Below are 27,112 nucleotides of genomic sequence, written 5' to 3'. Positions count from 1 at the left end.
TCATGCTTCCAATATTTGCCTGTGAATACATCTGGGACCAAAGCAGCATCCAAATAAAATTCCCACTTAGGTTGTGAACTGAGTGTCTTCATTAGAAAACTGGTACTTAAGAATGAACACAATTTTATGTTCTGCAAAACACTGGAGGCAGCAAGCACAACACACGTGCCTTTTACTCTTGCTCTTGATTGACACTCCCCCCTCTCCCTTCCTCACTCCTCTGAGCTTCTCTGATAAACAGCATTGCAAGTTGGTTTAAAAATAAAACGTACAAGAGAGAGTTCTGTTGGTCATCTATTTACATGTGGCATCACTCCACAAGAAGTTTGATCTCATTGGCTAATAGCTGGTTCATGTTGAACAGAGCCCCCGGGAGCTTGGTGAGCAACTCTCTCTCCGTGGTCTCAGGGTCACTGTCGACAGAGCTGGAGCTAGCACTCATATTGTCGACAGCGGCACTAGCTGGAGGGCCCAGCTCTGGCTCGCTAGTCTCGCTTGCCGTGGACACCACAGAGAGCAAGGACATGCGCCGCGTCAAGCGGCCGGGGGTAAGGAGAGAAGCGGCATAGTCCGCTATGATACCAGCTACATCTAGATTACAAGCCTTGTCAAAGGCAATGAAACCTACATTTGCATTGGCCTCGCAGACGTAGAATGAACCGTCGTCCTTCATCAGCAGGTCAATGCCACATACGTCCATCCCCAGGATGTTTGACACTTGGACGGCCAACTGCTTGCCTTGTTCACTCAGTGAGCACATCATCCCTACGCCACCTGCAAGAAGTGAAAAGCATTTGCTGTCTGTAGTCTGGTCACAGGTGACTGACATGCTTCTCAACTGGGTAGTGCTTTCGGGCTGTAAGCATACTGCTCATGACTCGGAAAGCAACCTCCTATGCACAGTGACTACTAATGAACTTGAAAACACAGCACGATTTCAAAAGACTCTGACCTGCCAAGGGCAGGTCAAAATGACAACTTGTTAAAGAGTTAAGTGCAGACTTTTTAGTCAAGAAAGATATCATACCTTTTTATAATCCTGGGATATTAAAAAGATGACCTAACAAACCACCTTTGTTCCTTCTACATATGTATTTTTAAATTATCACAAGACATCTTTCAGGAAAATTAAACAACTGTTTCTGATATGAGTACAGCTCTAACAGATATAATTGAGGGGACAGGGTAAAGACATTACCATCTGCTCATGTCCCTCTTAGCTTGCTATCATACGTTTGTGTCTCTAAAGCAAGAATTGGAGAACATTTGTATCTGAAGCTCAGCTGGCCCAGTCCGCAGTCCATCATCTATTAACCAAATCAGACTTCATCTATCACAACACTTACATTTCAAAAACAAAAACAAAGAAAAAAAAAAAAAAAACAAACCCAAAACAAAACCCAAAACCAGCAGAAAAAATTTTATGCTTTATTTCCTCAGCATCAGATATTAACTAAACCTCTCAGGCACTTTGGGCATTCTTACCAAAACTGTACTACACATGAACACTTTTCATCCCATCCGTGCTCAGGTTCAGTACAGTTTCAGCCAGGCAACCTCAACCCTCCCTTCCTCTTTCTACCCTCAGAAAACCCCCTGCCCTACACCCAATGCTATGCAGAAACTCAGTTCTGTGTATGCTACGATCAATGTAGTAACCCTCCTCTTCCTCCCAGGACATGGTCTTCACTAAATAAGGTTGCAGGGGGGAGCCTGACAGACTTAAGGATGCACAGCAGCTGCAAAATGCAATTGAACTGTTTACCGCGCTCAACACTTTCCTCCCTTTACACTCTCCTCTATCCTCTTACCAACTGGCTGTCTCCTCCACCTCCCTCAGTCTCATTTCCTATCTTCCTTCTTTTTTTGTTCCTCTTAAAAGGATGAAATGAATGATAACATGGCACTAGCATGACACTGCCACTACCACAGCAGTTGCTCTGTTCGTGTTCCTAGAACTTTCTCCTCCTTTTCATCCATCCTATCCAATACTTTGGGCAGAGATTGCCTCTCCTTCTGTGTTTGCTCAACACATATCTCACTTATTCCTCACTGTACTGTTTCCTCTGCGAACCCCGAACAGCAAGCACAATTAATACAAAAAAAATGTGCAGCTTATTTCAGCTGGATTTGTGATTCTTCAACTGGATTGAAAAATTCTGATCAAAACTATGAACGATGCTTTTCCTACCAAGTGAGCAGTTACTCTGCATCCTCCCATCTGTTGAGCAGCGGAGCATGGTGCCCACCACACGGCCTCCTACTACGATGACACGCACATCCTTGCCATGGGACTCTTTCACGTATTTTTGAAATAAGTAAGGGGCATCGTGACGGATCAAGTGGCTTAGGTCTGCCAAATGGTGCTTGTCTCGCGCCAGGAATACAGCTTTACCTGTATGAAGAAAAGAACATTGGAAGATTGGAAGAAGCTACTGGTTTGAGCTGCAAAGACCAATATGCTGCTCATTCTCACAGGCCCCGTCTGTAGCGTATACACATTTACAAATTCTTCTGTGGACATCAGTGTTCCACTGCCCCACTGCTTCTCAGAGTTCAGGGGCTGACAGAGCTGAGGAGCCACATGGGAGGGGGAGAAGAGAGAAAAAGCAGAGGAAAGCACTTTAGACACAAGAAGTGGTCTTGCAATTTCTACTCCTTTTGGTACAGGTCCTTAATGAGAGAAAAAAGGAAGAAATACTTAAAGACCAGCAGACATGTAATTAATAAGACAGTTTCGTTCATCCAAAAGGACTGTATCTGCAGCTTACAGCTTCAACACACAGAAACCAATGACATGAAACTTAAACACCAGGCAGCTGAGAACTCTGAAGCTGCTAGCATGACACTGCAGAACCAGCTGCTTGTCAGAAGTTGCTGCTTGTTAGAATGAGGCTTTGCAGTAGAACAACTGCATTCAGAGGAAAACACTAGACTGCAGAGTACACAAAATAATTTATCAGAAGATTCCACAAGACATAAAATAATTGGAATGTATTACAGTAAAAAAAAAACAAAACCAAAACAAACAACAACAACAAAACAAACAAAAAAAAAAAAAAAAAAAAAAAAAAAAAAAAAAAAAAAAAAACCAAAAAAACAGAACCAAAAAAACCCAACCAACCAACCAGAAAAGATCTTCAGAAATCACCAGCTTCTCTGCAAGCAAGCATCTCAAGGACCTGGAGTATTTTTTAACCTAAACCATAATTTCATTCCTCTTCATTTCTAGAGCACACTGAAGATTTCTTTGTTCTTTCTCAATTTTACTAATATTGATGGAAAGTCACCCCTGAAACAGGCTCTACAGCTTCCCATCTCATTTCTAGTCTCACAACATGGCATGCCTTTCCCTCTTAAGTTACATTTCTCAGCTCCTCTTCCCCTTTAAGGACTCTTCCATGTGTCATATCAAACATTTTCCGAAAGGCTGCACATCTTTTTTTTGTGGCAAAATTGTAATTCAGCTATGCTACAACATTAACAGAGTACAAAAATCAATTGAGAAACTGCCTATCTTAAAACTAAGGTACCAGAAATGCAGCAATAGCAGAACTAGGAGAAATAACATGCAAAGAAGAATTCCACCAAGTGCTCCAAAACCCAGCTGCAGCAGCCTCTGCTTTGTCCATATTTAAGGTCTGAGTAACACAGAACACTGCTTGATGAACATGGAATTTCTTAATCCAAACGCTGTATCAGAATGTAGGCTTCAAAATCATGATAAGAAAGCTTTTATTCACTGGCCAGTACCTAGGACCACATTTGCCCATTTTGGTGTTTTTTTTTTTTTTTTAAATACAATCTGCAAACGGCTGCTCTTCAATTAATCTTAAAAAGCTTCCCCGGCTCTCTTCATGTGAAAGGATATGTGATGTGCATAAAGTTACATTAAGATGCCTGGAATTTAAAGTGCTCTAAAGCAAAACTTGTAAACAGAGATTTACATGAATTCTGGCTAGGAAAAAAAAAAATGCAGAAGAAATTCAATAGCTGCAAACTCTGTAATTATTTAATAGATCTTAAGAAGAGGCAGTGTCAAGTCAAATCCACTGTCTCAGATACTCCACAATTATAAAATTGAGCTTGCTGCAAAGTCAAACTCCAACTTGGCTTCATGGCTCCAAAAGCACTTTAAAACTTTATAATCAAGTATGATTATAGAAGCAGGTCCATCTTCCTCTGTCCCAGACTTTTGCTCTCACTCTTCCATTACATCAGCACAAGCATTTGTCCGAGTAAATGACAATTCACATAAGGAATTAATCCCTGTAAATATAACCCATCTAGATTCATTCAACATCAGCTCCTGAATTCTAGTTACTACACGACGACAAAAGCACTCATACCAGCAGAAGAGATGCACCAGAGCAAGCACAGAGTGGGAACAAACTGATGGACAATAAGAAACAAGTGCTGCCTTTTTGTTACACTTCTGTTTAAGGTAACTGCTGATCTATGTGCTTAAAACTTCGGTTTTAGTGAAAAAAAGTCTTTTTACTTTTAGTATTTATTAAATTGGTTTTAAAGTAAATTAAAACCAGTGCAACCTACTGTGCAAATAACCTCTGAAATTGATTTTAAACACATTTTCCTTCAGTAGATCACTAACATTAAACAAAATTTATGTACTGTTTCATATTCGATATTTAAAATACAAGACTAATAACAGAAGAACTTAATCTGAACCTGCTATTATTATCATCAGCACTGTTACACAAGAAATTTTTCTGAATAAAGAGATCCATTTGGAACAAACAATACATGGGATTTTATTTTATATCACAATCCTAATTATAGGCAACATAGAAAAAAAGGTCAAATTAAGACTGACTGAACCAAGATTTCATTTCTTATGCCTATTTAGAAACATTCCTAAAATCCATGTAGGCTTCTATTTCCCTAAGGCCAGACCTCCCATTATTCCAGTTCAAAGCTTCCCTCACAGAAGTCATCAATGCACCACAACTTTGAAATCCTATCCCCTCACCTATTGCAAGACTCAGTTCTACTAAAACTGCTTCCCAGTGTTGCAGCCTACTCAGTGTTCAGAGGCCAAAGTGTGGCAGAATTTAAATGTACCACAAAGAAGTCCAACATCCAATAGAAGACTTAACTATCTTCATTTGACAACACATAATCTTAGAGTCCTGCTCAGAACACTCTTTTCCCTCAGCCCTGGCCTCGCACCCACCTCGGTGACCTCGTGTGTTCTTCACCACCATAGGGAACTCCAGCACTTCCGCCTCATCAATCATTTTGGCAAAATTCTCATGACCACCTGTCAAAAAGAAAACCAACAACATTATGTGCCACCAATCTAGTGTGGTCAAATCAGGGATATAATTGCCACACATTCCTCCCACCCTTACAGCTTAGAGAAGGCAGAAAAAACCTATTAGTTAAGAGAAACTCAGTCATGAAGCATGATCAGACTTTGAAGGTGTTTGTGATCCATGGGATACAAACCCCTACGTCCTCTGAAATGAAAGACACAAGTTGACAAAGGCCTCCCGATCACAACCCCAAAAGGCTCAATCCAACTTCTGAAATCCAAATGTCCCAATTCTACCATTCTGATCCAGTTTAACCCTTTTACTTTATCAACTCCCACCTTTTCAAATATCTAGCAGGAAAACTGCAGAGACATAACAGTAATAGATCCATCCAAACTACTAACCAGGAAAGCAACAAGGAATATGAAGTCAAAGCATAATCCAGAAAACAGGAACAACCTAAATCATGTCACTCCTCCATCTCCCTTTCCAAGGCTTAAGACTCTTGCATCTAGTTCTCCCTAATTCCTGAAGTAGTACTTCCACCTTTTTATCTCACTGCATTTACAAGGACCTGTTAATGACCATTCTCATGATTATGGTTGATACTTGAAGGTTATTTGAGTTCAGTTCAATTCACAAAAGGCTGAGCACAGTACAAGAAATACAAAAGAGAAAGTCAGCAGACAAAGGGATGAGAGTCCTCTAACAGAATGTGCAGTAAGTAAAGAGCAGATGCCAATCCAAGACACTGGTCACAACGCCAGCAGCAGCCATCACTACCCTGTGCCATGGATTTTAATGCATGCCATGGAATAACATGCCATTCAGCACATCCTGTTTTTCTTGGCAAAGCCAGCTCTCCCTGGGAATTTAATACTTGTATTTAAAAAAAGTAGTCACCCTCCTGTCAAATTCCAGAGGCAGGCATTAAAAGAAGTGGCATGAAGTTATGAACAAACAGAGATGTTCTGCAATTACCCCATTGTTCATGGTCTCCCCCAAAAAAGACTGAACACTTACTCCTTTCTCAAGGACCCAGAGCAACTATATCCATAAAGAAAAGGTATGTTTCCTCTCAGATTTGTTTTCACAGTAATTGATGGAAATTGTAATTCAGACTAATTGATAGAAACCCATGGTTTTGGTTTTGTCAAGTTTCTGGAGTTTTTTTGTCAAGTTTCTGGTTTTTATCAAATTCCTATTACAAAAGTCTACTGGTGCAACCAGACAGAAGAAAATGAAGGCTGAGAGGTATCTTCAGTTCTTTAACATACTGTAAATAAAATCAGAAATAGCGTAAGGGTAGCTCAGACTCATGGTTCCTCTACTCTAGCACTCTGTCAGAAACCATACACTCCAGAAGCAGCCACAAGAAACTAATAATTAACTGTTCTAGTGGCAAACAAGACCCACACAATTGTTGCAAGGTGAACATCAGGGCCTGTACTCTTTTTGTCCTTTCACAATAACCAATATATTTGCAGATATTTTTATTCATACAGAAATTTAATCCCCTTTCAGATTTTACTGAAGTCTATATCCTTACAGTATCCTATGACATGCAGCTCCCCAAGTTCTTATTCTGTTATTTCAGGCAACTGGAAAACAGTGCAAAGTGGTTTAGTAGTAATACCAAAGTTAGCTGTTTGGGAGGCTGAGGTACAGTTGTAAGTACCCTTCCCAAAGCATCACATCTAATCAACAAAGCCAAAACCATAATCTAAGTGTTACAACCTTAATTTGCTTTTCTGGTTATGGAATATTTGTTTGTGGAATTAGCCTCATGCAACTTAACTCTATGGATTTCCAAAACTTAACTCATACCTTCTGCACTGCAAAACCATAAATTATGGTAGGCAACTATGCTATCCATTTGGTCCAAAAGCCTTACCATATGAAAAAGTGTCTGGAAGAGGCACACCATGACCAGCAAGTTCTTGAAATGTCCAGAACTTGTTGACACAATTGAGGATGGCCTGGGGACGATTCATCAATCGACAGCCCATCTTCTCTAGGTGGCGAAGGACTGTGATATCACTGTCACTCTGGACCCAAGGTGTTGGTACACGCACAACCACCACCTGTGGGTAAGCAGTAATGAGCTCGCCATTAACTCGGAGACCTAGAGAAGGAGGAGAGAAACATTCCAATCAACTACAAGGTCTTCAGGAGAAGGTAAACAGGCAAAGAGATATTGCACTGTATGTGATCACAACAGATACCAGACATCAACAGTGAGCATTAAAACAGCACAACTATCCCTAAAATGCATCTTGTCAGTTGTGCTGTTTCACACATGCCACTTTTAACCTAGGACTGGGCAAACAAGGGACTGTATCAGGGCACATAGTCTTGGGCTTCTTCCCAGGGTGAAAGACTTTTTTATAGGTTGACACACCACCCTTTCTATAAACATAAACTACACACTAAATTCATATCATCAGTATCAATAGCTCAGGAGGCTCTTGCTTCCCACTACTGGTTTTTGCCTCCATCATTTCATACGTTTCCCAGTCCCATCTTTATTGATCCCTCTATTTGTGACATCACATTACACAACACACTGCCAAAGTAAGAGAGGTTAGCTATGACCCTTAGGAAAAAAAAAAAAAGCAAAGCAGTATTTTTAACATTGATAATTTTAACAATCTGATTTATACTAAATAAGCACTTAGAAATAACTTTATCAGCCAACAGGGTAACACCCTGTGACATCGAGGCAGGAACTAGAAGGAAAGCAAGCTTTGCCATCAAGACCAATGCATTACTTAATCATGACCTATAGCTTTACAGACCATGTCTCTGAGAAAGAAACACTGAAAGACAGGCTGCAGGAATGAGAATACAACAGGATTGGGTGGAAGGCATCAAGCTCAATGAAGAGAGTCTGGCACCTGAGGATGGGAAAAGACAAACAGGATTTGATATTCACTTTATCTACCTTACATTCAAAGTAAAACTTTCTGATTTCAGCATAAAATAAGACAGCTCACACTTCAGCACCTTAAGGGTTAAAAAAAGAGAAAGGTGAGCTGAGAAATCACAGTGCATCTGCCTTTCTGTGCCTATGAAAGCTGTAACTATTCAGATCTAGCCGAAATTAATTACCTGATTAGCTCTATATTCCGAAGATGTTACTTTTCTAATACAGACTTAAATCTATTCAATCTGAAGGCACATATTGGCAGGCAATACACTAAAATTTCAAGGTGCATTAGAATTAATGAGGGGGCAAGAGAGAAGGGAGGGTGTCCCCCTCTCTGTACTTCCCATTTTCTTTTCTTCTCCCCAGTCAGGACGTACTTTAGAGCCTGCCTTAAATATAATGAAGCAACCATCTAATTCCCAAAATGGATGTGGAAATATGCTGTCCAGTACTCAAGACACAGAACCACACTCTGGAAGGGCCAAACCAGAGCCACATCCAATACAAATCCCTTTTTCCAATCCTATTGCCATAACTGCACAGATAGGAGCAAACACAAGCAGCCGGGTGCTCTGGCTGCTCACCTCATTAGCACCAAGCACTGCCGCATTGCAGCTGACATGACTTGCGTGTTTAAGCAAGCTGGCTTCAGACACACACACCCCATTACATAGAGGCATCTCAAGCAAGATTGAAAGCAACACTGCTAAAAACCTAAACAGAATGTGAACACCAAGAAATGGACAACCATCTCCTTTCTCCAGAAAATGGTACAGATTCAGCAAGCAAATGGTTTTTAACTTATTAGTCAGATTCTACCTTATGCATGTATTTTCTCATTTAGATGCACGCCCAGTTACTCCCACTTTTTGCCACTGTAATTGCATGCATGTCCTGATCCACATGCAAGCTGTGTAGCAATCATTTTAAGGAGGACTAGATTTTCTACAGAAACCCAGAACTGCCACTGCATCTGTGTTGTGAACCAAAACTACAGAGTTTTCCAATTTATAATCTCTGAGTCTATTTTGCTGTTTCACTTTAAAGTCACATCACATGCTGAAGTTTTGTGCACAGAGCCTGAAAAACAGCATTTTGAGGATATGTGGATTCACTCACCTGGAATTCTCCTGCATACCTGAATTAGACTTGACTACCAGACCGGTGTAAATTCTGCCAGGCCACAACCCCCCCTAGAGTGACTCTGGAAGTACAATGATGTTATCAACAGAACAATCTGAGCTTTTGTTCCAGATTCCATCATTTTCTCTGGTGTGAATTCTGTTCTTCCCAGAACAAAAGAAAACGTTCTCTCCCTTTACAGAAGACAGTTTACAAACAAAGACAAGACCTACTCAATTAAATGTATAATTTGAATTGCTACTACTGACATACACCATGAAAATTAGCTGCAGTCTCCCAGCAACACAGTGCTGCAAACAGAAGCAGCTTTATTGAAGTAAAAAGGAGAGAGATTCTGCCATTTTGGAATAAGCTTGCATTCAGCATTCCATTCAAGACCCAGCAGTTATCAGGTTAATGGTCATTCTTTCATTTATTCACTCTGATGTGCAGAAAGCATTAACACAGAAGATATTAATTCTTACAATTAATTTCTTTTCTGAAGAACCAACTTACAAATGCAAAGACGGAGAAGGGAATGTAACAGAGATATTACTAAAAGATAGGTTAAAGGGTAACCAGATTTCTTTTTAATCATAGTATCAACTAGGTTGATAAAGACCTTAAAGATCAAGCCCAGCTACTACCCCAGCACTGCCAAAGCCACCAATAACCATGTCACTGAGGGCCTCATCTACATGGTTTGTGAACACTCCCGGGGACAGTGACTCCATCACTGCCCTGGGCAGTCTGTTCCAATGCCTGACCACCCTCTCTGTAAAGAAATTTTTCCTGATATCCAGTCTAAACCCCCCCCTTGGCACAGCTTGAGGCCATCTCCTCTTGTCCTATCACTTCTTACTTGGGAGAAGAGATAGATCCCACCTCACTACAACATCCTTTCAGGTAGGTGTAGAGAGCTGTAAGGTCCCCACTGAGCCTTCTCTTCTCCAAACTAAACCCCTCAGTTCCTCAGCTGTTCCCCATCACACTTGTGCTTCAGACCCTTCACCAGCTCCATTGCCCTTCTCTGAACCCGCTCCAGCACCTCAATATCTCTCTTGTAGTGAGGGGCCCAGAACTGAACACAGGATTTGAGGTGCAGCCTCACCAGTGCTCAGTACAGGGGGATGATCACCGCCCTGTTCCTGCTGGCCACACCATTGCTGATACAGGCCAGGATGCCACTGGCCTTCTTGGTTGCCTGAGCACAAGCTGGGTCATGTTCAGGTCTATCAACAAGCACCCCCACGTCCTTTTCCATGAGCAGCTTTCCAGTCACTCTTCCCCAAGCATGGAGCTTTGCAGGGGATTGTTGTGGCCCAACTACAGGACCCAGCACTTTGCCTTGCTGCACCTCTTACCACTGGCCCCAGCCCATCCATCCAGCCTGTAATGGAGATGAACTCCCTTTTCAGTAATAGTACCAACCTGGTCCCAGAAGAGTAGTAGTGAGTTACAATCACAGTTAACTTGTGTACAGTGAGCTGACCTTACAAACATGCAGAAGATCATACAGAAAATCTTCAGATCACACAAAAGCACCTCAGCAAATAACAAGCTGGACCATTTGCTGGCTTTCTCAGTGGATGCCCATGGCATTGCAGATATGGCAGACAGCTGTACAGTCTAATGAAGTAACAACACTGAGAGCCAGGAAATTTCATGTTTATCTCAGACAGCTATACAGTCCTTTGAAGTACCAATACTGAGAGCCAGGAAATTTCATGCTTATCTAATACTATGAACTTTACCAACATAGAACAACCATTTCACCAGTGTTTGGGGAACAATTTCTTAGGTTATCATAAAACGTCTGGCTATTCTTTGGCTGTAAGACTCCCAAGCTGGAATATCACACTATAAAAACAGATATAAATCCTGCATTTGAACAAGACCGGTTATTTTCCTCAGTACCAGCTTTCTTCATCCTTCATCTACAAGCTAAAACCCTCCAAAATGGAGTATGCTAGACCTTTAACATTATACACCAAACACCACAGTATTCAGACAAAAGCACAAAAGGAATTACTGCAATGTGAACAGTAATCACCTTGAATGAACTTAACCAGTTACACTGTATCTCCCAAATAAAGCCAAAAAGCCCCAAGTATCTCTCAAAGACAGCTTGAAACAGCACATGATAGAAATGAGTGAATGATAGAATGAGAGAATAACAAGCATGATTCCTTGTTAAATTGGCCTAACCAGTCCTCCTGCTTTTCATTCCCAAAAAACAGCGGTGAACTTGAAATGCAAAGCAGCTGATCTCTGCTAAAAAGGCTTATTTTGGCCCAAACAGATTAGAACCCATGAAGTCCGCAGAAAACGGGCACAGCATTAAACTCTAGTGAAGACAGAAGAAAGAGGCAGAAACATCTACTTCTATCACCAGTGAGATCAGAAGAAATGTATCTATACCATAAGAAAGTCTACTTGCATAGCAAGATATTCAAGGTGACAGCTGCCTCTCAACAACCTGAGTCAGTGCCATTTCAAGGTAGATGCACATACTTTGGAAAAGAAAACCACAAAATTCTGTAACTTCTCAGTCCTTATTCAGCATGCAGTGGTCTTTTTTTTAGTACCTTCTGTCTTCTTCCCTATGACAAATTTATCTTGCAATCACAGTTTCTTAATTAAATAGCCTCACTTTTAAGAGAGTGGTACACGTTCCAAACAAAATGCCTCAAAAAACCAGACATAGAAACAAAACTGAGTTATCCTGAGTTCACAAATCACTGTCCATCAGCTAAGACTCCTAAGATGACTATGTGCTTACTTCCACCCCACAGCACAACATAAGGGAAGATGTGTGAGCTTAAGCCTCAGTGAAGGGATTCTCTGACAATGAATCTCACTGCTCAACTGGGACAATCTAAGTGCCCAAATACGTACAGCCCAATGAGTACAGCTTGCAAGCCAAAGACACTTCCGTAAGTCAACTACAACCATAGCCAGAGTACGTAAGTTCTTAAACTGCAGTCTTACTCCTCTTACGGTTCATAAGCATCTGCCCAGTTATCCTACTTTCTTGTGCTTTAGAAGCTCTAAGAAGCACTTCTGCATTGCTGGCATTATGGATGGCTAAAAAGCATGACGATTTCAAGACATTGTGTGGATCTTCTGGACATCTTAATTAAACCCAAGGAGCATTTTAAATTGCTAGACATTTCTGAAACTCATTCTACTCAATTTGTTCTCTACACAAAACCCTTCCACCCTCTCCAAAACTCAGTTCATCAGAAGATTAATAGCTACTGCAAAGAAGTATCTCATGTCCAATTTGCATGTTATAAACAATTCTACTTTCAGCTGAAACAATGGAAATGTTTTTGCAGAAGGAATATAGTTTCATGAGACAGGTCCAAAATCTAAAAGAGCTGCATCAGGCATTTTTAACAAAAGCTAAATCTCAGTAATATCAAATAACATTATAAAAGTATTTTCACTCCAAATTGTAACTTTGGAAAACTGTCAGAAAAAGCAAACTGAGTCACCAAGACCATGAAGTTCTTAAGACTCAAATTCCAGTCTTCAAGTACAACATGTGACCACAAGAACCACAGCCAGCTTTTTCAATGAAATGGTATGACATAATGCTAAATGCTTCAAGTACTTAATACACAAGCAGAAGGAAATCTGGGAACTCTTACATGTAAGTCAAATTACTGGTATGAAGCTTCTATTTTTATATAGTTTGAATTATTAGTATTAACTGATAGACTGATGAATGAAAAGACTGAAGTAGCTGGCAATGTAGTAGCTATGGCCTGGAGAAGAAACCCAAAGGATAGTGACACAAGAGTAATAAATAAGAACCTTTCTTAGAGATAAACACTATATTTATTTTTACCTTTATGTGTATATTAGAAAAATAAAGCAGTAAAAAGATTTCCATGATGAAAAACACCAAGCCTTTCAATACGTGCCTGAAGACAACTGGTAACTGCCTTGCCACTCATGGAAGTTCATGACGTACCATACCACTTTTCTGACTAAATGGATCAAAAGAGCAGGGATGATGCACAGAAGGTGGGACTGCAGAAGTTCCCTATTCAGTGCTGCCATGAATCCAGCCACATACTATATTCTAGTCATTTAAGTCACCTTCTTTCAAACTGGCTTCCAAATTTCACAGAACTGTGCGACTAAGGTAAGTGCCCAAAGTGCAGTAATTCTTTGTAGAGCATGGACAGCTATGAAAGGAATCCTCACCTTTATGGCCAGCAGCCACCTCTCAGAAGAATTTAACTTCAGTGACTGCCTGTGTCTTTGGTGAAATCCCTAGTAAATGCCAACTGCTCTGAAACAGGTAAAATGAAGCAGGAAAAAAAGTGTTTCTGTATTGGGGCAGATTCAGTATGTGGAATACATTTCTAGCAGGCATATAGCATGCAAGTGGAATGATGCACAGTCATTGTGCATACTGCATCCCAGAAAATTAAATCAGAAACAAATTTTCAAAAGCACTAAACATATACCAGCTCCCATCACATTCCCAACAGGAGCAAAGAGGGACTGAGAACTTCCCAAAATATTACCCAGATTTTCCCTCAGAGATCTGTATGCTATCCTGAAAGTCTCCAGCTCTCTCAACTTCACTGCACCAATTTATTCATCCATCCATTGAGTTACTAACATTTCCCAAGTGAACAGTCACTCAGCAAACAGGCTATAATGAATTCAACTGATTCCACTGGGGAAAGCAGGGCAGCCTTCCATCACACAAACCTTTCCTTGGATTCTGAGGACATCACATCCTGCTACCTGCTTTTCCCAATTAATCAGTTGTTTTAACAAAAATCACTGAATTTTTCTACAAACCTAAACTCAATACTCTTCTCAGAACACTGCATTACTACTTTCTCATTCATTCATCTTCCCCGTATCTATCAGCCCCAAGATGCTACATAATACTTGTGTTCAAAGTTCTGAAGCGTTTAATAATCAGCTTACCTGCAGAATTAAATGTGTTCATCCTAATTACCATATAAAAACAAGCTTAAAGCTCAAAAGGGAAATACCCCAAACTTCAGCGGATTACTGGCAATAGCAAGCTACACATTCCCTCCCCAAACTCAAACACAACTACATCTCAAAAACTTTCAAAACTCAGCACACTTCAAATATACATTCTGAAGCAAAAGAGGCAGAATTTAGAAATAATTAGCAGAAGTAGAAGTAACATTAACAAAGTATTATTCTATACCTCAAAAACTCACTGCAATATTGACTTAACTTTACATATGTATCTTCTAGAACAACTGTAAGCAACACAAATTCCTCCATACATAGCAAAAAAAATGGCATTTAAATGCAATTTTATTTGAACTAGAACTATGAACAGCAGCTAAGAACTGAATTTTTAGAAGTCCAGGAATTTATTAACATTCCTTTGGTGTTACACACAGGCATTTTCTCTTCGCATAATCTACCACTGGGCAGCCACAGTTTATCAGGAGGGCCAAGAGGATGATCAGGGGCTGGAGAATCTCCCATACAAAGACAGGCTGAGAAAGTTGGGGCTGTTCAGCCTGGAGAAGCGAAGCTACGTGGAGACCTCATAGCAGCCTTCCAGTATCAGAAGGGGGCCTACAAGGATGCTGGGGAGGGACTCTTCCTTAGGGCCTATGAGGAAGCCAGAGAGCGACTTTTCAACAGCGACTATAGCAATAGGACAAGGGGTAACGGGTTCAAACTTAAACAGAGGAAGTTCAGGTTAGATATAAGGAAGAAGTTTACTGTGAGGGTGGTGAGGCACTGGAACGGGTTGCACAGAGAAGTGGTAAATGCTCCATCCCTGGCAATGTTCAAGGCCAGGTTGGACAGAGCCTTGGGCAACATGGTCTAGTGTGAGGTGTCCCTGCCCATGGCAGTGTGTTGGAACTAGATGATGTCAAGGTCCTTTCCAACCCTAACTATTCTACGATTTGTTTGAACACTAAGTTGTCACAACTTCTCCAAAATTTCACTGCCATGCAAAAGCCCCTTTGATACCTAGTATTACTGAGGTATTTTTTACTCCAGTGTAGACAGAAACAGATCTCAGTAGTTCTGAGCTGGGTGCTTTAAGTTCATCTTCTCTCCCTTCCTATCCTACTTACTAGTTTTTCAAACCAAGTTAACAAGCACTGGAATTTAACCTTATGGGTTTAGTATGACCACAATCTCCTCCTCCACACAGTCCTAACCAAAAGGCTTTCTCACCAAGATACATTTCCATAGCTCAGCAGTTCAAATGAAATCACACATAGCAGAGATAAAACTGTCTCTCTAGAACAGTACCTACACCCTTCTATGCCTGAACAGAGAAATAAAGAGAAGCAGATTCAGCTTCAATTGGTAAATTCCTAATGCAAGTATTGTGAAAAGTTTTATGAAAAGCCACTGCTGCAGCAAAAAACAGAAAGCAAGCAGGTACTCAAGTTAAATCAGCTCTACTTCATCTTCCTTCCTGGACTCAGGGGCCTCTTCCCTTCCCCAGGAAGAACATGGAATGCTTCTTATACATGCACAGGCTATCAAAAAAAAGGTGAAAAACTTAGGAAGGATAACAACACTGAAAGTGATTATGGTCATTCTGCCTTAAGGGTCCTCTTCAGGCACAAGGGAGGAACAGAAGAGTTGCCCATATGCGTATCTTACTAAATCAGTGCTAGTTGATTGAGTGACTTGATTATGGCTAAATCTGTGTTTCTGAGCTACGTTTCTAGTCACAATATATTGTTTGCTTATAATCCCAAACCACAAGCACTTCTTCAGAGTCATGCATAAATGTGAAATGAATGAACCCAAATATAAATATATATGTAAAAGCTATATTACAAACACTAATTCTAAACTACCATCCTGCCTGAGAGTTGATTTTATGGCAGTTATATAAGCATGGAAACTAGACTGAAATAATGTTACAGCCTTAGCTATCATTAGTATATGTATATAAACACACAATTAAGAAATTGCATCACTAACAAAAAAATACATTTCCAGGGACTACTTCAAAAACATTCAAACAGGTATAGAAAGAAATATTCAGTATTTTAGCCCTACTCCCAAACACAGCTACTTTAGTGATAAAACTGCTAAGATGCATTTTAGATGGAGTGTTGTGAAAACAAGTGTAAATAAAAATGCCACAAAAGGGAAATCAAAAGATTCATTAAACAAAACAAGCCAGTGTTGGAAAAAGATGCAATCTCTAACACCTTGAAAAAAGTGAAATTCACCCAGAAAAGTGAATTTCCGCTTTTCCCACTGAGTTTATGTAAAAGTTCTCATCACACATCTGCTTTTCTAATTTTGTCCTGGGCAGTTAGAAGAATTTCAAGTATCTTCCAATGCATGAACTCAAAGAAAAACCATTCAGGATGAGATCCATTTAAATATACTGAAATGAAAAGTGTAGCTGTTGATCTAAGTTTTAAATTATTTGAATTACAACAACACAAAGACTCTCACAGCTCAGACTGAGTGAAGGGAGATGGTTTTGACTCCAATATTTCAAAAGGGTCCCCCAATTTCTGTACAACTATAGGCATGCATACATGTTGTACAGCCACTGCATAAGCATGATTAGATTGTCTTTTGTCTATTAGATTTCCCTTCAAAGCTCTCAATGAATATAATGATTCTTCATATTAAGAGAAAGTTTAGGCTCACAAACAGGATTTACTGTTTTTCACCACACTTTCTTGCTGGAACTCCTGGAACAGCTTTCCCCAGTTTTTTGACAGTTTTTCTACAGCTGAGTTGCAAGTCAGTAGGGAGGAAGGGAGTTTTTCTTCATACTGCAGGTGTTGGCAAGCCACTTTATCCACCATCAGTACTTCATCTCTCCAGGTCTGCACTGGACTTCATCTGGATCTGTGGGTAACTGCACATTACTTGGGTCATAATGAATCATCTCTAGTACAATTCCCTCAGGTACTGGATAACTCTCTCCACTGCGGTCCATTTGCCTGAGTGACGTATAACCTCCTTTTAAGGGATACCTCTCCTTCACACTTAGCCTCCAGCAGCCAAGGACTTATGTCCCATCCCAGTCACCTCATCAAAGCCCACTTCCTCGGAAGTTTCCCTACTCTCTAATTCCAGACCAGTAGCCCAGTTACCCCAGCACCAGAGCGGCCAGGTGATAATGTGTTCACCTGGATGATGGCGGAAGTATTTCTGTATATCCCACAGATCATTCAGTGATAGGGACTGAGTGGTTACCTCTTAACTCTGCCTCCTCCTCCTGTTCTTGTGATGGCCCTGCTTCATCTTCCTTCACTACACAAGCTGACTTTCGTGTCCATTTCTTCTTCTGTACAGGGGCACCCGGTAACGCCAGACTGGTTCTTTCGTTCAGCTGCAGTGCCTGTCACTGGGGCTGGCGTAGTCACAGAGCCTGTCACCTTGTTATCAGATCTAGAGACCTCCTTTTCCCCTTGAGGGTACTGAATAGTGTCAACCAGGGCTCAGAGGGCACAGGCATGCAGCATACTGCAGTGATGTGCCCCTCTGAAATTGCCAGGGGGACAGCATTCTTTTTCCAAATATTTTACTAGGTTTTCCAGATACTGCACTTGTTCAGGGGTAAAGTTACAAAACACTGGAGGTGCCACTGGCCTAGGTACTTGCCCATACTATTCTACACACCCTGCCACTCAAAACTATCCAGCCCTGGGACAGATCTCTGGGTGATATTCTTAAACAGTTGTCTAACCTTAAAGACCTGGAACATGTTCAGCAACATGCTGTTTCCTAGTTATAAGACCATGCTAGTTTTGACAGCTCAAGGATATTCAAAATCTTCAAAATCCTGAGATGCTACTGTAATTAGCATAGTGGGGAAGATGTGGGAAGATGTCTCCTCCATAGACTGGCTCTCCAGGGAGAAAATTTAAAGGTGTAATTATTAATAGTTTCTGATAGATGGCTCCCAAAGAACAGAGGTGACTCCAATGATGAGTACAAATACTAGATTAGTTTCACAACCAGAAATTCTATTGTACCATTAGCCAGTGCTACAAAATAGAACATGATAACCTTAGCACAGTTCCCATGGGTGATAAACAGCACAACAGGGAACATATATTGCAAGTACTTATATTGCTCACAGCCCAGAAAGCCAACCACATCCTGGGCTGCATCAAAAGGAGTGTGACCAGCAGGTCGAAGGAGGTGATCCTACCCCTCTACTCTGCTCTCCTGAGACCTCACTTGGAGTATTGCGTGCAGTTCTGGTGTCCTCAACATAAAAAGGACATGGAACTGTTGGAACAAGTCCAGAGGAGGCCACGAGGATGATCAGGGGACTGGAGCACCTCCCGTACGAAGACAGGGTGAGAAAGTTCGGGCTGTTCAGCTTGGAGAAGAGAAGGCTGCGTGGAGACCTCATAGCAGCCTTCCAGTATCTGAAGGGGGCCTACAAGGATGCTTGGAAGGGACTCTTCATCAGGGACTGTAGTGACAGGACAAGGGGTAACGGGTTCAAACTTACACAGGGGAAGTTTAGATTGGATATAAGGAAGAAGTTTTTTACTGTGAGGGTGGTGAGGCACTGGAATGGGTTGCCCAGGGAGGTTGTGAATGCTCCATCCTTGGCGGTGTTCAAGGCCAGGTTGGATGAGGCCTTGGGTGGCATGGTTTAGTGTGAGGTGTCCCTGCCCATGGAAGGGGAGTTGGAACTAGATGATCTTAAGGTTCTTTCCAACCCTAACTATTCTATGATTCTAAGTAAGGTACTACACACTGCAACTTTTAGAACAAGCAAACCAACTTTGACAGCAAATGAATCACTGTGACCAGAGACTATTAAGCTACACAACTAATAGTTATAACAGACTTGTTTTAACACATTCTGTTCACATTTGTTGTTATGTCAACCCACTGAGGCCCACGCTGGGTGTCAAAAAGGACTGTTGTGGTTTAACCCCAACTAAGCATCAGGGGGCTCACTCCCTGCCACTGGAGGGATGTGGGGGAGAACCAGAATCTGTGGGTTGAGATAAAACCCAGTTACTATACTAAGCATGACATTTTATGGTATGAAATATCAAGCTGGCTAGTTCAGGTCAACTGTCCCTGCTATGCTCCTTCCCAACCTTCTCAGTGGCAGAGCATGACAGACTGAAAAGTCCTTGGATCAAAGTAAGTACCACTGAGCAACAACTGAACATTGGTGTGTTATCAGCACTGGTCTGACTAAAGCCAAAACAGTACTGCACAGAAGAAAAACACTGCACTGGGAAGAAAATGAACTCCATCCCAGCCAAACCAGCATACTCTTCCACGGTTTAAATGTTCAACCTCTGTTCATTTTAAATAGCACGTGAAAGGAAAAAAAAAAAAATAAATTCAAGACACACCTGAAAGATAGATAATTGGGAAGGTCTTTCCAAAAGCAGAAAGAAATCCAGAGGAAAACCCAGAGGAAGAATTCAAGCAACCCAGGAAGGCAGATGTCTCCTCCCATTTGAGATGAATCTAAAATTCTCCCTCAATGCCAAAAATCTACTAAACATCTTTAAAATGCATAACTTAAGCACCTCCTCTCTCTGCTACCAAGCAATTCCATCTCAGGAATTCACTCTTTTATTAACTTAAGCAAACTGCTCAATTCATCCCATGTGAGTTTTCAACAAAGCTGCAATAAAGACATGTAGCTTTCTTATCTGTCTCCCATAACAGGAAAGGTACCTAGAAGCACACAGTCAGAAACTTTTAATAGATAATACAGAACTACCTGTACCTTCCAAGTGTTTCCAAACGTGTTTAACTGAGCCTGAACTCTAGGGAATGAAAAGATCCCCTCAACTTACTCTTTTAACCTGTCATTACAGCCTAAGGACTTTCTAGGCAAAACTGCACTAAATTTATGAATTGGAGGCACTTATTTTGGAGACAATGTATCCTTCTTAAAGGAAGGAATTTCACCATGCTATTTCAGGGGAAGTTTGAGCTAAAACGGATTCCAAAGCTTGCAGAGATAACATTAACTCTCATTGCCAGGGAGTTTCTAGACCTCCTTTTTTCACAATAGTGCTAGGTCTCTTCATGAGTACAGTCTTTTCCTACACAAAAAACACTCAAACCCAAAAAATTGTTTGAGACCAAAACATATAACCCAAAACTTCTTCGTTTTAACAGACATTAATAAAAAGGCATACACAAAGCAAAAGCTAGAGAAGGAAGAATTCCACCTTCTCTATATTTCTGTAAGCTCGCTCACTGGGCTTGTTTCTGCTTCCCAGCTTTAGCAGGTTAAAACTACACTGCAGTAGCTGCATACGTGCTCCGTGCCCATGCTGTAATGAAAATACAAGTATAACACCACAGTATTATTTCTCACCTGTTCTGAATGCAGAAGCTCCCACCTAGTGCCAAAAAGATGTTAAGATGTTAACTGATTGAGACATTTGCTTTGTATGTGTCCTAATCAAGACATTCCACACAATCTGGAACTATCTTCTTAAAAGAAAATGCTCCTCAGAATTACAGCCTTTCCAACCAAACCAGGCAAAGAAAGAAATCATGCAGCAGTACTGTTGTACTCACAGACAGCAGACTAAAGCAAGCAGAAGGGACATTCCCCACTGTCACCTTGGTCTGACCTTTGAAGGCAACACATTTAAGAGATTAGCTATTTTACCGCTAATCTCTAGATTGTACATGTAGTCCTGAGTTTAACAATCCCGAGAAACTGTTAAATATCTTTATATGCATTTATTCTCCACTACAAGCTTTAAAGCTCTTTTTGTCTTGTCTTTCCTGAAATGCCCATCTGTCCAATTTACAAAGAAACAAAAAGCATTGAGGGGCTACTGATCTCATCAGAAACAAATCAACAGTACAGATGGAAACAGAAAGGTTTTTTTAACCACCATCAGGTATGACAAATCTCCTTAGTTCATTTATCTCATTCCTCCATAGATTCCTCTAAGAATCTCCTTTTAAATATTTGCAGGTTACATTTTTCTTCAAGTTCTTCCACTTTACAGGAACAGAATCATGAATATCTCATTACCAAATCCCACTCTTGGTCTGTTATCAGTAACAGAACAGTAATTTACACTCACTCCTAGACTATGCCTCGATCAATTTAGAAACATTAAAAATTCTTAGAGGAAAAGATTTAAGTGCATGCCATGCACCTTGGAAAACCCAAGTGCGAAAGGGGAAGAAATGAGCACCTCTTTAGAAATCTGTGTTGGACAAAACACGTAATACTGTGTTTCTAAGACAATCCAAGTCACTGCGTTGCAGCAACGGTTTTACTTTCCAGCCCCATGCAATCCTACAGTGGCATGAAGTACCACCCAGTCCCTAATGCTCATGAGCCCCACTGGTGAGCAGATAACACCAGCAGAAAACTGTTCTGTTGTGGAATTTCATTTCTGCAGGTATTGCAAGCTGAACCAGCTCACTGTAGGATCTGATCAGACCTAACACTTAAATCGTCAAGATAGCACCATTTTCAGCCTGTAGAATTATTTGTAATGAGATTATTTTTTCTCTTTCTTACATTTACAACTCTGTGGTCACTGTGCTAACCCAGCTTTGTAAAACTTGGTTAAAAAAAGAAGCCTGTCAGACCAATTTATCTTTCTCCAGCTCTTGCTCTCCTGTCCTATGCAGATAATACATCCTCCAGTGGCTCCCACTCTACCACAAAAGAAAAATTTGCAGCAAAATTGCTATAAAGGCCCAGCTACCAGCCTTGTTTGAGCATGACAAACAATTACAAGCGATAACACATGCAGTTTACATGTATGGATGGCATCCCTTTCACCTGCAGCCACAGACCTTTTCATCTCAAAGCATCCACAAAGGGCATGCACTTTCAGAATCCTGCCTCACCTTTAGTCCCAAGCATGTAAGGAGGAGTGCACAAAGAACCATTTCAGTCTTAGGCCAGAATGATCCTGGGAAGATTGACAGAAAAACAAAAGGAAGCAGGATATGAACATGCACATCACAGAAACTTCCAGTCATTAAGTAACTTTTCACTACCTTTCTACCTACACTTACAGCATGTCTCTAACCCACAATCTCTCCTCATTGGCAACTGGACAGCCTGCATGCCTAGAGTACTGTGGTGAATGGATAAAGGCTCTTTCAGAAGGACACGCTGTGGAAGTGAGGAAGAGGGTTTGTGCTCCACACAAAGGAGCAGACCACAGACATGCAGCTTTGCTTTGGAGTGTGCAGAGCTAGTCAAGAGACTACCAACAGACAGATACAGCTTGCAAACAGAGTTGTGACAATATATTTGGATTCCTTTCCCCCTCCGTTAGAGTGGTCAGACTTTGTGAGAGATGGCCCTGAGAGGTTGTGGAGGCTTTGTCTTTGGAGATATTCAAAACCCAACTGGATATGACTCAAGCAACCTAATCTACCTTCAGAGCTGCCTCTAGCTTTCAAGTTGGCCGCTTTGAGCATCCCTTCCGATCTCAGTGACTGTATGACTCTCTCATGTGGCTGCAGCAGCAGGACGCATGTTCCACAGCGCACTACTTCACAGCTCAAAATAGATTTGTGGGTTCACTGGGAAATGTCCTTCCTTTCTTTTGCACAATCAAGATCATCTGACAAGTTCTTCACGCTGGAAGTGGAAAGTGCCTCTATAGGTTTGACAGCTGGGAGGGGAGGTGGAATCACAGCTTGAATCCCTGACCACAGTGAAACTTGGAAAGAGATTTATAAAGAAATTCAGTAGATGATAAAGGCAAACCTTGTCTGGAAAGCAAAGTAAGGAATATGGGGGGAAAAAAAAGCTGTGAAACTTTTATTGTTAAGCTATAAATAAACAACTGAAAACAGGCCTTGCTCACCAACATTCCATCCTCCTGGCAGAAGCATTCATCCAACAATGCTGTCCTCCACAGAAAGATGCAGAAAGGTGTCAGGGGCACAAAAGGTAGTTCGCTTTAGGTCTTGAGTTGAGTCTGAATCTAGTTTTGTGGAACAAGTTAAGAGCTACTCCAAACCTTTAAAGAATTTTTAAGGTACAATTACAAAAACATTTGCCTCACTGGGAACAAGCAGACAAGAACTGCAACCCAGGCAAAGGAGAGCCTTTAATCTTAGCCTACAGGATATTCACGAAGATCACCTAAGTCAGAGAAACAGGGACACACAACACCAGCAGGAGAACTTGATATGGACTTGTTTGTTATTAATAAAAATCCTCACTGAGACAGGAAAGGCACAATACAGGAATGAAAGCCACCTCTCAACAACATTAACAGGTAGGATTTGGATGCGTGTTTTCTAGAAGAGTAACCTAAAGATACACATGGTTGGTGCAAGAAAACCTGGAACTCCTAAAAAACAATTTCAAGATGGTAACAACTGACTGCCTCTATCATGGCAGGCTCAGTCAGGTTCACTATTGCTCCTTTCCTAACCTCCTAGTAAGAAAGGGCTCAACACAAACCACATCATCCTGCCTTGTCATCCACCCTGTGGGTCTGTTCCTCATCCAGGAACAGAAGGTCCAATACTTTGCATTTTTACATTTGGTATTGTATTTGTATGTTTATATACAGAAGTAATACATTACTTTTTTATATATATGAAGATGTTATTAAACATCAAAAAGAGCCTGCAAGGCACCTCAAAAAAATATGGAACAAACACTGAAAGCAATGGTTTCAAACAAACTCAAACAGAAAGAATTCCAGGAATGGAATAAGCTATTTTCCAAAGCAGTTGAGAGGTATAGTAACAATGGGGACATGCCAATTTACATATTCATTAAACAAGTACAAGGGAGAACAAGGCACAAGCATAACCTCTCCAGGTATTTAGAGAGATAATTCCTCAGTCTCAATGAGAGGATATATATGTATCTTGAATGTAAATATGTTCATGGACTTCTATTCAAGGACAGAGTACTGGGTTATCCAAGTAACCCTATATATATATAAAAAAATATATATAAAACCAATGGTTATCACTGCATCACTCCTGTTTTTCCCTACACCCAAGTTTTCCAAAGCCTAGCTAGTAAACAGAGTTGAGAGATCCAGCACAGTCCCTACATGTCTGCACATACATTATTTACAAAGAATGTGTATACACGATATTACATTAAAAAGCTACATTAAGAGAAAACTCTTGAAGCCAGAAAGTCAAGCACACAAAGGTCAGCAAAAGCCACAACTAAGGATATGTCTGCAGCATTGATCTGCTGTCCTTAGTTACACAAACAAACATTCTTTCCCCCCCCCAGCATTTATCTAACCTTCACAGGACATACAGCATTCACTCAACAAGCAGCTACTGAGGACTGTATCTTCTTTTACATTGTTCAGTGTGTAGTCCATGGATTGGTGTACTGAAATCCTTCCTTGAAACACACAATTGATCATTTCTTCTTGAGATTAATTTATTGTGCTCGTCACAGTAATATCTAAATGCTTCACAGACTTAACTTATTTTGTCAGCACCACAGGAAACCAGTGAGCATTTTACTGATTTTCAGCATGGGGAAGGGAAACAAAGAGATAAGGGGTAAAGGAATTATAGATCCCACATTTGGGAGACCACAATTCCTCAGTTGCTGATGCTGCTCCAACTGATTTTATTTGTGAATGCAAGTGTTCAGCACTTTCCCAAAGCTTATCCTAGCATCCAAAGTTTGGGCACTCAGAAAACGCAAAAACATGCAATTAAAGGCAATTTCTGAGCAGTCCCAATTTAAATCACTAGACTAACACTTTTCTTCCAGCAATATTCTGCTTCAGTGTCATAAATGCCTGTGACCACACAGAAGGCATCCTACAAACAGTCCTCTCCTTCACTACGCTGCAAGTTACTTTTCTGGAGCAGAATACCCTGGTACTCTAAGGAGAACAATGAAAAAGTAGAGTACGATAAAAAGTAGCGTACAATCAAGTAATTTAAAATACAGTATCTGAAAACAGATACACAACAAAGGAGCCAAAACTGCGAATTTGTTTTTGCCACTTTCTAATTTGGGTATTTGCTCTTGCTACTCAGAACAGTATTTCATCTTTACATTTACAGATAATCAAAAGCAAACTTCATCACTTGACACCTAAGTAACACAAACATGACACTGGTGGAATTGCACATGAGGGTTAGAACAGTTTCGTCTACCATACAGTCCTTTGACACTGCAGCTGACAGCTGAGTGTCAGCAGCGCTGGGCCAGCAGTCTCTATGTGGACCAGCACTTAAGGTGAATTGGGCTCTCTTGTCAGCAAATATTTGTGTAAACAGCTGGCAGAGAAACGTTTTTCTCTGCAAGAAAGAAAAGCTCTGAAGGTCTGATTTCACCCCAGGCACTGGAAGACAGCAAGTACTGCAAGCAGCTTGCTTTGCCCCAGTCACCCCCCATAGGATTCATCCCCCTAGATGTAACACCTATACTTTCACTTCCTTTCTGTCCCTCCTTATTCTTCCAGTTAATTTCCAAACTACAGATTTCTCCTACCATCAAGTAGCTTCTTTACTTGCAATTCTGAATACCACTCTAGCCACCCAGTTTCCTGCCTTGCCTCCAAGCTTATTTTCCATTTGAAGCTCCTTGTTCGGTTGGCATCTCTTCCCAAGGAAGTTTCAACACACAACCCATGTTCCCACTGGCTTCCACCTCCAATTTCCTTCTTGAGGGACACAATTTCTTAACCAGCAAGAGTTTCACTGCAACCTCCTCCCATTACCACTGCTTGTTTCAGCACATTTACAAACCATGCTGCCTTCACTTTTCCCTACTAACACCAAGTCCCCAGTCCCAAACCAATTCAACTCTTATTTACTCCTGCTGTATCTGAATGCAGTACTTCACTCCATTCAGGTCTTTCTGTCAGTGAGAGGAGGGATAACCAACAGGAAAGGAAATAACCCACTATAAATTGTGTGCTCAGACCAAACTGTAGTCCATCCCACAACAGACAAGGCTACAACACCAGAGGTCCTTTTTTTTTTTCTTTTGCATAATAGAGGGTACGTTTCCAGTATTTTCACTGTGAAGCTTAAACAAGCCATTAAGATGCTTAACAGACTTTTTTTTAAAGGGTAATAACTTGGGACAAATCTGTCTACTTTCATGGGTATAACAAGACACTTCAGCCAAACTGAGCTCCTGTTCCAAGCTAGTTCTTTCAAAAACACACTTGCAAATTTAGAGAAAAACAGAAAAACATTCTTTTCTCTTGAAGTGCCCTCCTTCCACTGAATCATTCTGCAGAAAACTTCCAGAGCTCCCTCAGACATTTAAGACTGCAGGGGTGACAGTGTATCAATAGAGGACAAATTATAAGCAATAAAAAACCGGCTTATAATGGACAGTTTTGGCCCACTGTAATGTTAAGATGGGTGAGATAAGACCCATACGCAATGTCAAAGAATACCTCATACAATGTTTCAGCAGATACAGTATGTCGCTTTAGACATCCTAAACTTAAATACTAAACCCCAAGATTGCAGATTGTTCCTGCAAGCACTGGTAAACCACTGCGCTCATACGACAGTATTTGTGAGGACTTAATCTGTGTTTTCAAAAAGACATAAAATGTTCAGATTCTTATTATGTGGGGATTACCAAGTAAAACGGTTACAAAACAAAAAAAAAAACAAAAACCAGTGATCTCAATCTCCAAAACCATCTACTACTGATAGGTTACACTCTTCTGCACTGAAGCAACATTTCTGTTCTACCATGATGCATGGTACTGTCAGTTTGTAAAATACTGTTTGAACAAATGGTCCCACGGTAGCAAAACCAAACAAAACCGCTAAAGGCCATGATTCCCTGGAGTGCCAAATT

The 27,112-nt window shown here is 40.8% G+C and overlaps 1 protein-coding gene across 1 annotated transcript in view; it reads right to left on the bottom strand.

Annotated features, from left to right (window-relative positions):
- Nucleotides 1–310: 310 nt before the first annotated feature.
- RIMKLB (ribosomal modification protein rimK like family member B) overlaps nucleotides 311–27,112 on the bottom strand; it is a gene marked incomplete at both ends in the record, with an annotated part of 36,938 nt that continues 10,136 nt past the window's right edge. Inside the window, 4 exons of the mRNA XM_080623399.1 lie at nucleotides 311–774; nucleotides 2,192–2,395; nucleotides 5,195–5,281; nucleotides 7,171–7,401. Of these exons, the coding sequence (XP_080479525.1) occupies nucleotides 311–774; nucleotides 2,192–2,395; nucleotides 5,195–5,281; nucleotides 7,171–7,401 (986 nt within the window). The remainder of the gene's footprint in view (nucleotides 775–2,191; nucleotides 2,396–5,194; nucleotides 5,282–7,170; nucleotides 7,402–27,112) is intronic.

The sequence above is a fragment of the Psittacula echo genome (genome assembly GCF_963264785.1).
Source record: "Psittacula echo genome assembly, chromosome: 1".
NCBI lineage: Eukaryota > Metazoa > Chordata > Aves > Psittaciformes > Psittacidae > Psittacula > Psittacula echo.
The sequence above is the reverse complement of the archived record's forward strand: the minus strand, read 5'-3'. Positions and strand labels throughout refer to the sequence as shown.